Raw genomic sequence first — 15,160 nt, forward strand, 5'->3', positions numbered from 1 at the left:
CAGGTGGAAATTTTATTATGTAGATTTCCGCGTATTGCAGACTTCCTAATTCTATTTCACATTACACTTCACAGATGAGAATCTCCACCTACACCTACAATTTTACAACTGCATAGAGCTCTCTAACAACCAAAATAACGTGTTCAGTACCTATCAGATAGGGTAGGTAGAGGTACCTCGCATTCGATTCGAGGATACCTGGGTACTTTACTTTACATGATCGAGTAATTTATCAGATCGTACGTCGATCAAATGCTAAATAAATACGCCAAGTTTTTAATAAGTTTTGTTCGCGTAAGGTTCAGGTTCAATTTTCTAATCATCGAAAGTCGTAATGATTAATGAATCTATCGCATATAAATACATATCTACATAGCTATGAGATATTGTTATAAGAGATGAAAAAAAAAAACGTGCAACACCGGTGGACTTGTACAATATAGAATAGAATGCGTCGGCGTGTTTATTTAAGCGTGCGTTTATTTGTTCCACATATTATACTGTACCGAGATTATTAATACGATTTTAACGTTAAAAGATACGAGTGTATATCGCGAATGGATGGACGTCGCGGCGAAGGTTGCGATTAACGCGATAGGTAGATATATCGCGACGACGTCTGAATGGTAGACCTATGTACTATACAGATGTAGTTACAGATTGACCAAGAGGGAAAAAAATGTAATCTGCACGGTCAAGCCATCAATAACAAAACAATGTGTGTACTAAAAGGCATGTTCTTGTGTTTTTACAGATAGTCATATGACTAGGAAGACGCAGCCTTCGTATACCGATGGAGTTTACATGATGACCGGTATGAATCGGCCCAGCCCCAGAACCCTTAGTACGTTATTTATGAAAGGGGAAGATGGACTGTCGTCGATCAAGAATCGTACCGCTTTATTGGCGTTTTTCGGTAAGTTATTCCTTCTGGTTTAAAATCTCGTTATCAGCGACTCATGGGTATCATTAAGTGGTCATTTTTATATTGAATTTGTCCTTATTCTCAATTTTGGTCCTTAGCGTTAAAATTTTCCTATACATGATTTCCTTTCGGCCGTTCAAACCATATTGGCTCGCTATATAACCCATTTTTCAAAAAAAAACCTTTGTAGGGCTCCCAATGATGCTGGCTCTCTAGTATAGAGCGCCCAAAATTAGGGAAAATTTTTAAAAAATGAAAAATTGATGCCTTAGAAATTTTTTAAAAATTTTTCAATGTGCAAAATTTTCCATTTTTAGATGCTCAAATCAGAGCTCATACTCGACTTTCTCAAACAAACAAAAAAAATAGGTAACTTAATAACCAAAAAAACTTGAAGCAGTAAACCAGAAGAACCCAAAAAAGTGACAGAACATGAAAAAAAAATTTCTAAATGCAGAGAAAAATGACCAAAAAAAAACAGAACACTCTTGGTGTTTAATTTTTAGAAAAAGGTCGACTATTTCGCAATTATTTGATGAAAAAAGGTAAACTTTTCGGAAATTGTTGGCAAAGAAGTAAAAATGTTCGCAATTTCTGGTAAATAAACAAATTTTTGGCAAAAAAACGAGGTTGAGAATTTCAAGTAACAAAAGGAAATAATTTTTGCCAATTTTCAACAAAAAGTAAAACTTGAAAAATTTTTGGAAAAAATTAATGATTTGTTGCAAATAAAAAGCAATTTTTGGGCGTTTTGGTCCTAAATTATTGAAAAGAGGAGAATTTTTAACAATTTTTAGCAAAAAGCAAGATTTTTTGCTATGGGTAGACATATCGATTTCTGCCAAAAAATGAGACTTTTGGGTAGTTCTAAATAAAAATTGAGGTTACGTATACGTAAAGAAGCGACCGTTCTCAACGATTTTGCTAAACAGCAAAAATTTTCATCATTTTTGTGAAAACGAGAACTTTTGACAATTTTTGACAAAAAGCATGACTGGAAATTTTTTTAAAGAGGGGCTTTTTTTGGAATTTTTGGAATAGGTAGACTTGAGATTTTCCAGCAATTTCACTGTAAATGCAAGGGTTCCTGTCAATTTTTGTCAAAAACGCGAGTCTTGGACAGGTTTTGGAAAAATTAGACTTTCTAGAATTTTTTCTAAAAAATTACATACCGGTATGTAGGTTGCTGTTTTGCTAAAACTCAAAATTTTTTGTAAATTTTTGAAAAAGACAGAATTGAGTAAGACTTTTTGGAATTTTTTGCAAGAAGACGACAATTTTTAGCTGTTTTGCTGAAAAGAAAATTTTTTGTCGCTTTCATACAGCGACGTTTTTTAACAAAAAGCAAAATGTTGACAAGTTTATAGCAAAAGGAAAGGATTTTCCGCAATTTCCAGTAGCTAAGCTGCATGAACTTTCGGACAATTTTTTTAAACAAGGGAGACTTATCAAAATGTGAAAAAAAGTGAATTTTTTTGGAAACTTTGCTAGAAAAGGGAAGTTTTTGTTAATTTTCTGCAAAAAAAAAACAAGAATGACAATTATTTGAAAAAAGTGGAACTTATTCTTGGAATTTTCAGCTCGACAATTCTTAGCCATTTTTATATAACGCAGAAATTTGTGTAAATTTTTGAAAATGCGAGGATTTTTGTCATTTTTGAACAAGCGAGAATTTTTGATAATTTTAGCAGAAAGAAAATTTTTCTTTTGGAAATTTCCAAAAATGGGGGAAATTATTTGAAAATATCTCATTTCTACGTTTGAATTGTTTTACATCTATCCCTTTTTCAAGAAAAATACTTTGTTGGATTCGCCCCCCCCCCCCTCCAATGTTGCTGGCTCTCTTAAGTATATGAAGCACCCAAAATTTGCGAACAACAAAAAAAGATGAAAAAAATATATTCGTAGAAATTTTTCGAAAATTTTTCAATGGGCAGAATTTTTCTAAATGAGCTCATTTTCAAGGAAAAACCTACCCCTGGTCTCCCAAATTATACGAGTTCTACAGGACGTCCAGTGAGGGGCAGTGGCGTAGCCAAGGGGAGGCGAAGGGGGCCATGCCCCCCCCCCCTTGCGAGCGAAAATTTGAAAAAAAAACATGCTAAAATGGACGTTTTTTCGTTGTTCGGACCCATTTTTTCTAAAAAATTTCGCTCTCGCTTCGCTCGAGCAGTAATTTTGCCTTCATTTTCATGAAATCACCACACATCGCGATAGATTTACAGAAAATTAACCCTAATTTCAATTTTTCATGCCTAAAAATCTGGTTTTGCCCCCTCCTTGAGAAAATCCTGGCTACCCCACTGGTGAGAGGTCAGTGAAACTTCAGATTTGGATACTATCAGGTATTGTACCACTAAAAAAGAGGTGTTGCCTACCCTCAAATTTGAAGGAGCAAATTTTGTTCTTCGAAACCAACAGTCAAAATTCATGTTTGACCTTGGAAGTGGGTAGAACATCCAAAACTAAACAAAATCCCATATTATGTTTTTTTGCCTAACTTGCAAACTGAAGGGGCTATGGATGAATTTTAATTTTTAAAAATAGCAATGAAAAAAATAATCGCATCGTACATAGACGTTTAAAAATGAGCGAATTTTGTTATTATCAATTTTTTTTCATCTCTATAATTTTTGAAGTGCCTATTTGGAAGTTTAAAATTGACTATTTAGTGAACATTTTCGCATTTTACCAACATTCAAACTCTCAAATCTTTTTAAATTTCAGAGTTGGAAAAAAATTGATCATGACAAAATTTGTTCATTTTTAAACGTACTATTCATTTCCGCAATTATTTTTTTCATTGTTATTTTTGAAATTAGAATTCATTAATAGTCCCTTCAATTTGCAAGTTGGACAAAAAATCATAATACATATGTGATTTTATTCGGTTTTTGATCTTTCTGCCTACTCTCAAAGTCAAAAATGAATTTTGAACGTTAGTTTCGAAAAACGCCATTTGCACCTTCATTTTTTTTCTAGTACCTAGTACCCGGTTGCATCCAAATCTGAAATTTCGCTGACTACTTGTTGGACACCCTGTATAAAGCTCTTCAAAGTTGAAAAAAAATGAAAAATTGATATAACATCCGTACAAATTTTTTGAAAATGTTTTATTTCTAGCCAGAGTAGTTTTAAATAACCACGTTTTCAAGAAAAACCCTCCCTTGGTCGTCTAAATTATGTTGGTCTCTTGGTATAAAACCACCAAAGTTGAAAAACATTGAAAAAAAAATGAAAAATCTATGTCCGTATTAAGTACAAATTATTTGAAAACTTTTCATCTCTGAGCAGTATTTATGTACTTCTAGATAATTCTTATTTCATAAAGAACCTTCCCTCAGTCCCCCCCCCCCAACAATGTTGGCCACCTACATAGAGACCTCCAAAGTTGAAAAAATCAAAAAAAATCAAGCAAATTAATTTTTTTTAAATTCAATCTCTCAGAGTTCTTCAAGTTATTTTAAATGACTTCTCTGCAAGAAAAAATCTCCTCACTTGAAAGGTATTTTCTTGGCCCTTTTTTTCATGAAAAATAGTCCATAAAATCCCCCCCAAAAAAAATGTAATTAAGTATGATGCCTACAATGTACTACATAATACATAGACAATTAGACATACAAATAATGTAATCCAGATATCATCTTCGAATGCAAATCTCCTCTTCATTTGCACACTGCTCTTTTTTAACTAACCCAACAGCCAAACACCTGACCCTGGCGATATTCGGCAATTCATCTCATTTAACGTGATAGATGATCGCCTGGTGAGCCAACAATCGACGAGTTCATGCAATATATTCGCTCGACGTCCGCCGATTCGCCGTCTCTGACGGTGGCTGTGTCGGTGTCGGTGTGAATGGCCAGTCAACTTTGCCATCCCATAAGTATATACGTGTCACGCTCATTAGCGCGTTTAACTAACTCTATAAGGTTCACAATTCGCATATAACTATCGTATTCTATAGTCTTCGCAGTAAGAAAGAAAGGTACTAGTCGATGGTAATCATGCGTTCGCATGTATGCCAAATTTTATGCTATTTAGAGACTCGTAAGTACTCGTAAATTGCATCCAATAACGAGCCATCAATTAAAAAATACGCTGATATATCTATTACCTATTGCCCGGGTACATATTAAGGTATACGAGTATTATGATAGGTACATACTTGTGCATTATGCATGGTTTCACTAGCACGAGTAGGTAACGTAGACAAGTCTGAGGATATCGTAATCTGTCAACAAGATTGGCTAATTTTTTATTCTAAAACCATTTACCTACCCATTAATAATATTATTCAATTAGATAAAACGTTTTGTATGTATTTCAAGTGTTTTGTATCTACGAGTACATATGAAAGAAAGATATTTGCCAAAGTACATAGGTAATTCAGGTTGTCTAAAAAATTTCAAAATGGAAAAACAGGGACTTTCAGCAGGACATTTTTCGAGCACTTTTTTGAAAAAATAAACAATCAATTTTTCTGTATTCTGTCACAGGACAAGTAGTCAGTTCGGAAATCGTCATGGGAAGCGAAAAAGGATGTCCTATCGAAGTACACAACATAGAGATAGAGAAATGTGACGAAATGTACGATCCGGACTGCGAAGGTGGCAAATCGATACCATTCCATCGGGCCGGATACGATCGTAAGACTGGCCAAAGTCCCAATAATCCTCGTCAACAAGTAACTCAATTTCCTACCAATAAATTGAATTTCAAATTCAAACCCAATTAGCAGGCATTACATTGTGATACGATTCTCGACAGATAAACAGAGTTACCAGTTGGATAGACGGTAGTTTCATCTATAGTACAAGCGAAGCATGGGTGAACGCTATGAGATCCTTCGTCAACGGTACCTTATTAACAGATAAGACTGGAAAACTGCCAATAAGAAATACAATGAGAGTTCCTTTATTTAATAATCCAGTGCCGCACGCTTTAAGAACCTTAAGTCCGGAAAGATTATTTCGTAAGTGATGTAAAAGATTATATTATTCAAGGGTATAGGTACCTCTATACCTATTCGATCGTTATCGAACGATAATCATATCCAAAGTCGTGGGTGATTTTTTTCAATTGCAGTTCTCGGAGATCCTCGTAGTAACCAAAATCCGGCTTTATTAGCTTTCGGAATTTTATGGTTTCGATGGCATAACGTAGTCGCCAAACGGGTCCAAGAAAAGCATCCAGATTGGCCCGACGAAGAAGTGTTCCAAAAAGCTAGACGATTTGTTATAGCTACTTTACAGGTGAATTTATAATCTTATTTTTCAACAATTGATACCATTGAATCAATGGGCTTCAGATTAATTCGTTGAAAAAATGTACAAAAAATATGAATTTTAATTTTTAAATTATTTTTTTATTCTTTGATTACAGAATATTATAGCTTACGAATATATTCCAGCATTTCTGGGAGAGAACCTTCCAGATTACAGTGGCTATAAAGTAGACGTACATCCTGGAATAAGTCACGTCTTTCAAACTGCTGCTTTTCGTTTCGGGCATACGCTTATTCCTCCCGGTATTTATAGAAGAGACGGGCAATGTAATTTTAGAAAGACTCCCAGCGGAAGTCCCGCTTTAAGGCTGTGCTCCCATTGGTGGGATTCTAGCGTAAGTATAAAAATCAGCAAAGTGCACTAGCTCTCGGTTTTATTTTGAAAAAATAAAATAATATCCATGAATCCTCGAAATTGGAGATGTAGGTACGATACCCCCCCCCCCCCCAATTAAATCTTAATTTTTGCCCAAATTTACTAGAAAGTCAGCTCCCCTTTTTTTTTTTGCATAATTGAGGAGGTGGATAGCAAAACGCAATAACTCCATTTTTGGTTTTTTTGGGAAATTAGGAAAAATTGTCAGGAGGGGAAGGGTGGGGGGTCGAGTTCCGAAATTGGTGTCAAATGAAAGGGGAAGGTGCCACAAATAAAATTTCCACTCAATTTCAAAATTTCGGTCACCTGGGTAAGCACAGTGAGGAAAAGAAAAAAAAGTTATTGCGTTTTGAACGCAAAATTTTTTTTTTTGGTGTTTTTCTGCAAAAAAACGTATTTTTTATTTCAAAAAATTGATGTTTAATCGAGAATTTTCGATAAAAAACAATTAAAAAAATGGAATGTGAAATTCAAACAATTCCTGTGTGTGATATGGCATTCAGAGAGTGGCAACGAAAGCACCATTTTTTTAAGTAACTCCTACCCAACGATTTTCAGTACCCACCCGATGAAAAAAAACAGTGTTACCACATCTGCGCAACTGAAATGTATAAAAAGTAGTGGAGTTATTGCGTTTTGCAAACAAAATCTCATTTTTCAATGCATTTAGCTCTAAAATCAGACTTGTTTTCCTCGATTGCGCTATGATATTCAACTGATGGACAAAATCTGACACCGGGAATGGATTCCCCGTTGAATTTTACATAAGGATAGATATCAAACTCAATTTTCGTAATTTTGGTGTTATTGCGTTTTGCTATCCACCTCCTCAATTGTAAGACTAGGAAAAAAGTTATACCCTTTCGGAAAAATTTCCAGCAAATAGGTACCTGCGTACTACATACTTTTTTTTCCAAAATTACCAAAAAAAAAGTCCTCTTTATTGCCAAAATTATCCAAAAAGTCATGTTTTTTTTACCAAAGACAAAACATCCAGAATATTCTAACTTTTATCATAATTGCTGAAAATAAAAGTCCTGACTTTTTGCAATGAAACTTCCAAAGTCCCATAATTCTGCCAAAATTGTCAAAAAATCTTGTTTTTTAAAACTAATAAATTGCAAAAAAAGTCTCACTTTCCATTAAAAATTATGAAGAAGTCTTGTTTATTGCCAAAAAGTCCTGTTTTTACCAAAATAATGTCTTACAAAAAACAAAATTTAAAAATGAAAAATCAGAGCTTCCAATGAGAAAATTTTCTACACTTTACGACTTCTTTATTAGGGGGAGGGGGAGGGGGTTCGACATTTTAAGCGTCAATTTTTGCTTCTTCAAAGTCTTTGGGCATTCCAAGATTATTCGAAAAAGGGAGGTGTCAAAATTCAAAAATATCTAGTTTTGGCATTTCAATTATATTACCTACTTATTTTTAAGCATTCTTTCAACAAAAGAAAAAAGGGGGAGGCCATGTTTGTTTATTAAAAATAATTTGAATCAGAAAAAAGGAACAAATGTGTTTCTGAAAATTTTTGTATTTTTCCATCTGCTAAAAACTATTTCTACATAAAATTTTATTCATTAGTCAGGTGAGAACAACAATGAACTTTTTTTTTAAATTCCATGAAAAAAGGAAAATAAATTGCGAAATTTTAAAATCTACTCTGAGCTGATTGAAAAAAAATCTAAACATTTCGATAAAAGCAGGATTAGCAGGACTTTGTTTTACCAAAATTTCCCTGAAAGTCTTGCATTTGTTGCCAAAGTCAAAACATTCGAAAAGTCCTTAATTTTTGTCGTCTCTTAAAAGCCAAAAAAAAACTGATTTTCTTGTAAAAATGCCTCTAAAACCCTGTTTTTTGATCAAAATTGTGGAGTCCCATTTTTTGTCACAATTTCCTCAAAAGTTCTGTTTTTTGTCGAAATTGCTTCAAAAGCTCTGTAGTCTGTTTTTGTCAAGATTTTCAAAAAAAGAGGCCAATTTTTAGCCAAGATTGTCAGAAAAAAGTATTTTTTGCCAGAATTGCCAACAAAAGTCTTGCTTTTTTGCTATAATGTGAAAATATTTTTAAAATCTTGATTTTTGCTTTTATTTCTAAAAAAGCTGCGTTGAAAAAAAATAGCCTCACAATTAGAAGGTTTGAAATTCTGTTTCTTGCAAAAATTGTTTTAAAAGCCAGGGTTTGTCAAAATTACCACATCAAAAGCCATTTTCGTCGAGATTATCAAAACGTAGAATTTTTGGTTAAAATGGTTAAAAATGTTCTGTAACAAATAGCTACACTTTTTTTCCGATGCAGTTCAATTTTTTCTCCATTTTTTTTCAGTCAAATTTTGTACTTTGTATTTCTTTTTTCTTCATAATTATTCTTTCAGAATTTTTTTTTTCCTGATTGTGAGTTGTTCTCGAAAATAGCAAAACTTTTTCCCTAAAAAATTCTGGCTTAAAGAATTAATTTCGATTCTCTGATCTCCCAACATTTAAAAAAAATGTACTTATACTGCCAAAAGTCGTGATTTTGTTACACATCTTGGTGTAACTTTTTTGTCGAGAAGAACTTCCATGTTTTTAAAGATTTTCTACAATCAGTTAAATATTTTCAATGATTTTTGTAAATGGAATTCTTCGATTTCTGCAGAGGTTATATTTTTAACCTACCCATTGTACTATATTTTTTAGATTAATTAGACATAGACAACTTTCCATTAATTGTTACTTAATGATATTAAATTTTTAATTTTATTCAGGATGTAATATCAGATAACACTGTTGAAGAAATGATGTTAGGAATGGCTTCTCAATTGGCCGAAAGAGAAGACGCAATCCTATGTTCGGACGTTCGTGATAAATTATTCGGTCCTAATGAATTTTCCAGAAGAGATCTCGCTGCATTAAATGTAATGAGAGGTCGCGACAACGGTGTCGCCGATTACAACACTGTAAGCGAGTATAGATTTTTAAATAAAAACACAATAATTTTCAGTAGGTATTTACCTATCTTTAATATGCGACTACTTTTGTTTGTAGATTCGATCGTACTTCCATTTACCTCGAATTAAAAAAATGGAAGACATAAACCCGGGGTTGTTCGAAAAACATCCCCAATTGGCCATCAAATTAAACGAAGCTTACGGTAACGTTAATAATATCGATTTATATATCGGAGGAATGCTCGAATCGAAGGACGGTCCAGGAGAACTATTCACTACCATAATGATGGATCAATTCACAAGACTTCGAGATGCTGATAGATTCTGGTTCGAGAATGATGAAAATGGGTAGGTCAACGATCCTTCTGTTGATCAACTATAACTTCTGTACGTTCTCACCTAAATCATAATGTTTATTCTAATTGCAGAGTATTCACCAAAGAAGAAATAGATGACATAAGAACGATCACAATGTGGGATATAATAGTCAACAGTTCCGACACATCGCCAGATTCCATTCAAAAAGAAGTATTTTTCTGGACCGAAGGAGATCCTTGTCCTCAGCCTATGCAATTAAATGCCACCAGCATGGAACCTTGTAAATATTTGACCGGATACGATTACTTCGAGGTAATTTCCACTCGGCGCACTCTTTTCTCTATGGAAATCTTGGTCGACGCGCGACGATATGACCAATCGATTTAATTCATCGACGGTTTGATTTCAGGGAAGTGAACTAGTCTATCTTTACGCCTGTATATTTTTGGGCGTTGTGCCATTAGTATGCGCCGGAGCCGGATACTGCGTTGTCAAAGTACAAGAAGAAAGAAAAAGGCAGTTTAGAATGAAACAAGAAGAGCTCAAAAGCGGTACAAAAGTCAGCGGAGTGGTTGATAAAATGAGCGTTCGTGAATGGTTACACGCGAATCATAAACGTTACGTTAAAGTCAAACTTAGTCCTGGAGCTATATTGCATACAGTTGATCGAAAAGGTGAAAAGCTCAGATCGGTCGACTTCTCTAATTACGAAACGATCACCGTAGAAGAATCTCAAGTATGCGAAAGTTGAGTTTTGACTTTAATAGTAACAAATACATTATTTCATTTTTTGATTTTTTTTCTCGTAGAATATGAATCGTGGTAAAAAGAAGAGACCATTGGTGCTGATACACGTTCCAAAAGATCACGATCTAGTTTTAGAATTCGATTCGGTGACCGAACGACGTAAATTTATTAATAAAATCGAAGCGTTCCTTAATTCGCATAAGAAGCATTTAATTATAATTCAAGTAAGTCATTACTTATAGGTGATTTTATTCATGTATTTCACTGTTAGAGAAAAGACATGGAAAATAAAACCTCGATTAATTTTTCTAGGCGCCTCGCGAACTACTTTTAGCAAAGGCGGAAACTAGAGAAAGACGACAGAAACGTCTCGAACACTTTTTCAGAGAAGCTTACGCTTTAACTTTTGGTCTGAAACCTGGAGAACGTCGTTCGGACGACGAAGCTGGAGAAGTCGTCATGCGAACATCCCTATCAAGGGCAGAATTTGCCAGCGCTTTGGGTATGAAACCACACGATGTGTTTGTTCGTATGATGTTCAATATCGTTGATAAGGATGGAGATGGAAAGATATCGTTTCAAGTAAGTCTTTCTAAAATTCCTAAAGTAATGGAATAGTCGTGTAGGTAGTTGAAATGAATTCTTTTCGAAAAAATCCCTGTGGGCATGTTCGTGATAAAGCGATCGTTGGGTAGTTGATTATCGTAAAAAGAATTTGCGTTGATCGTCACTCAATTTTTTTGACAATGAGTATCTTTATTGAAAATAACTTTTTAGAAATTTAATATCCTATATTAGAAAAATTTTTATTTCCTTATTTAATTTCAATTTTCAATTTTTTCCTCCAAAAAATACTATTTCTTGCAATATTATTTTTATTTTTTATTTTTTTATTTTTCAAAAGAAGGGTTTCAATTTTTATTTTTTTTCTTAATGAAAATTTTCGAAGGGATAAAGCTCCAAAATGTTTAATACATAATTATAGGTTAAAAAAAACAATTTTTATTCGTTGAAATTGAAAAAGAATTTTTAAGCATAAGAATTTCAAATTTTTAAACAACTAAAAAAAAAGTGTTTGTTCCTACTTTATTATTTTTTTTCAATTTGCAATTCTGTAAAAATTAGACTGGAACTGGAGTGCCTTTGAATTTGATACTCGTACTCCAGAGTCAAAATCTGACGGAGTCAAATTTGAAATTACATAATTGATCGTTATTGTTTTAAAAATAGGTATTCGAACATAATAATAACACGATTTTCCCATTCTTTCTAATAAATTTGCCCCTGTCAATTCACATATCTGCAAACATAATTGCACGCCTGTGTTCGAAGTCTATATAAGGCAGCAAATGCAATCGCTGTACTCACTCGAATCAGAAATATCAGAATGATAAATTGATTAAATTCTTTCAATCAAACGATATTATTCTTATTACTAATGACTGTAAACTATTTCCTAGGAATTTCTGGACACCGTTGTATTATTCTCTCGTGGCAAAACCGAAGACAAACTGCGAATAATTTTCGATATGTGCGATAACGATCGTAATGGAGTAATAGATAAAGGAGAATTATCCGAAATGCTGCGATCATTAGTCGAAATCGCCAGAACTACCAGTCTTTCAGATGCTCACGTTACCGAATTGATCGACGGAATGTTCCAGGTACATTACACTTACAATAATTTATTCTAAAACAAATGTACTCGAACTGGAAGCTGTATATCTTAACGTTCGGTACTCATTTGTTTGGTAGGATGCTGGATTGGAAAACAAGGATTTCCTGACGTACAGCGATTTCAAGTTGATGATGAAAGAATATAAACGAGACTTCGTAGCCATTGGGTTAGATTGTAAAGGAGCCAAACAGAACTTCTTAGATACATCTACGAATGTCGCAAGGTACGATAACCATTCACAGTCTCATGTCATGTCATTATATTCTCAAATCCATCTCCATTACTTATCTATGCTCAAATATTTATTTCATTCTACAGAATGACTAGTTTCCACGTCGAACCAATGGGTGAAGAAGATAAAGGCTGGTTACCTCGTAGAATAGACTGCGTTATTACATATTTAGAAGAAAACCGACAAAACATTTTCTATTTATTTTTATTCTACGTAATAACCGTAGCATTATTCGTAGAACGTTTCATTCGTGAGTATTCCTTTGATGTTTCTTTCGTCTCATTTGAAAATAAACACTCAATATGTAATTCATTTTTACCAATCGATGTTCGCAGATTACTCATTCCTAGCCGAGCACACAGATTTACGTCACATAATGGGCGTAGGAATAGCCATAACTCGAGGTTCTGCGGCATCTCTATCGTTTTGTTATTGTCTTCTGCTGATAACGATGTCGCGTAATTTATTAACTAAGCTGAAAGAATTCTCCATTCAGCAATATATTCCATTAGATTCGCATATACAGTTCCACAAACTGGTCGCTTGTACGGCGTTATTTTTCTCTTTAGTCCACACCATCGGCCACTTAGTCAATTTTTATCATTTATCGTGCCAGCCTTTAGAGCATCTGCATTGTTTAACTTCCGAAATACATTTCCCATCGGATTGTAAACCTGGTATAACGTTTTGGTTATTCCAAACGATCACTGGTAAGCCCTTCAACTGATTAGGACTTGAGAATTCGATTTTTGGGTTTTATAATTTGGATTCTGTTACCATGTAGGTATCACCGGTGTATTGCTGTTCGTCGTAATGGTGATAATATTCGTATTCGCTCATCCTATAATAAGAAAAAAAGCGTACAGATTTTTCTGGATGACTCACGGATTTTACGTAGTACTCTATGCATTAATGTTGATCCATGGTTTAGCCAGGATCACAGGTGCACCTAGATTCTGGTTCTATTTCATCGGACCTGGAATCGTATTCTTACTAGATCAGGTAAGTAGTATTTGCGGTAAGATGAGCTCATTTGCCGGAATATGTTTTCTAACTGAGTTGCTTTTCGACAGGTTGTTAGTTTAAGAACAAAGTATATGGCTTTGGATATCCTAGAAACCGAATTGTTACCTTCGGATGTGATAAGAGTAAAATTCTATCGACCGCCGAATTTCAAATACTTATCCGGTCAATGGGTTCGTTTGGCTTGTACAGCCTTTCGTCAAAATGAATTTCATTCTTTTACATTGACGTCGGCACCTCACGAGAATTTCCTATCGTGCCATATTAAAGCTCAAGGACCGTGGACTTGGAAATTACGTAATTATTTCGATCCTGTCAATTTCATCGCGCAGGAAGAACAAGCCAAGGTATAATTGATTCGTTTTGTGATTATACGATTGAAACTTGGAGAATAATAATTCGTGATTTATCTGCGCAGATACGCTTAGAAGGTCCGTTCGGTGGCGGTAATCAAGACTGGTATAAATTTGAAGTGGCCGTTATGGTCGGAGGTGGAATAGGAGTAACGCCGTATGCCTCCATATTAAACGATTTAGTCTTCGGAACGTCCACAAATCGGTATTCGGGCGTTTCGTGTAAAAAAGTGAGTACCTACCTAATCGGTGTAGCTCTTTTTGCAATAACATATTCATTCTCACGATTTTGTTCAACGCAGGTGTACTTTTTATGGATATGTCCGTCGCATAGACATTTCGAATGGTTTATCGACGTTCTTCGAGATGTCGAGAAAAAAGACGTCACCAATGTATTAGAAATTCATATATTTATTACTCAATTTTTTCATAAGTTTGATCTCCGTACGACAATGTTGGTAAGTATTCGATTCGAGTAATGTGAGAGTAACAATCACTCAAATCGTTGAGATCATTTCATTTCTAACTCATTCAATCTGTTCTCAGTACATTTGTGAAAATCATTTCCAAAGATTAAGTAAAATGAGTATGTTTACCGGACTGAAAGCCGTTAATCATTTCGGCAGACCGGATATGTCTTCGTTTTTGAGATTCGTTCAAAAGAAGCACAGTTACGTAAGTAAATTTCCATCTTCGTCCAATTCGACAACGCTGAAGAATTTCACTCTACCATCTCATTAATCAATTTCCATATTCGCTTTTAGGTGAGTAAAATCGGTGTATTCAGTTGTGGTCCGAGACCGTTAACGAAGAGCATAATGTCCGCGTGCGAAGAAGTAAATAAAGGAAGGAGTCTACCATATTTCATACATCACTTTGAAAATTTCGGATAAAACCGGTGAATTATTTACTATCGAAAAACGCCAAGCGTTACCTTATACCCGTGATTCCTAGTGGCCATTTTTAATTTTACGTCATTTTTAAACATTTTTTTTTCTATGCAAATTTTTATTATTTATAATATTACGTAACATGTTACCTTTTTTAATTTATTTTCAATAAAATATTTTCAAGTGTCATTTATAAATACACGTGTACCGGTAAGTATCCTTCGCTCAGACCTCTTCGCGAAGAGAGTAGGTACCTGTGAAAATTGTTGAAAGGCGAAGGAGCATATTCAAGTTGGTGCAAGTTGCCTCTTCTGATTCTCAACTAACAGGGTTTCACAGTCAGTAGATTGATATCTATAATACCTATTCATTTTTTGAAAAGACGCAGGTAGGTATCAATGAA

At 34.3% G+C, this 15,160-nt stretch overlaps 1 protein-coding gene across 1 annotated transcript in view; it reads left to right on the top strand.

The window, feature by feature from the left end:
- Duox (dual oxidase) overlaps positions 1-14,954 on the top strand; it is a 79,655-nt gene extending 64,701 nt beyond the window's left edge. The window contains exons 3-23 of the mRNA XM_065346201.1: positions 755-916; positions 5,425-5,612; positions 5,696-5,900; positions 6,014-6,180; positions 6,311-6,547; positions 9,334-9,525; positions 9,614-9,864; positions 9,945-10,146; positions 10,244-10,570; positions 10,644-10,805; positions 10,894-11,163; positions 12,042-12,245; positions 12,337-12,482; positions 12,578-12,741; positions 12,827-13,201; positions 13,276-13,493; positions 13,565-13,861; positions 13,933-14,097; positions 14,170-14,325; positions 14,414-14,542; positions 14,632-14,954. Coding sequence (XP_065202273.1) covers positions 755-916; positions 5,425-5,612; positions 5,696-5,900; positions 6,014-6,180; positions 6,311-6,547; positions 9,334-9,525; positions 9,614-9,864; positions 9,945-10,146; positions 10,244-10,570; positions 10,644-10,805; positions 10,894-11,163; positions 12,042-12,245; positions 12,337-12,482; positions 12,578-12,741; positions 12,827-13,201; positions 13,276-13,493; positions 13,565-13,861; positions 13,933-14,097; positions 14,170-14,325; positions 14,414-14,542; positions 14,632-14,760 — 4,346 coding nt within the window. The 3' untranslated portion in view covers positions 14,761-14,954. The remainder of the gene's footprint in view (positions 1-754; positions 917-5,424; positions 5,613-5,695; positions 5,901-6,013; positions 6,181-6,310; positions 6,548-9,333; positions 9,526-9,613; positions 9,865-9,944; positions 10,147-10,243; positions 10,571-10,643; positions 10,806-10,893; positions 11,164-12,041; positions 12,246-12,336; positions 12,483-12,577; positions 12,742-12,826; positions 13,202-13,275; positions 13,494-13,564; positions 13,862-13,932; positions 14,098-14,169; positions 14,326-14,413; positions 14,543-14,631) is intronic.
- Positions 14,955-15,160: the final 206 nt, after the last annotated feature.

This window comes from Planococcus citri, chromosome 1, assembly GCF_950023065.1.
Source record: "Planococcus citri chromosome 1, ihPlaCitr1.1, whole genome shotgun sequence".
Taxonomy (NCBI): Eukaryota; Metazoa; Arthropoda; class Insecta; order Hemiptera; family Pseudococcidae; genus Planococcus; species Planococcus citri.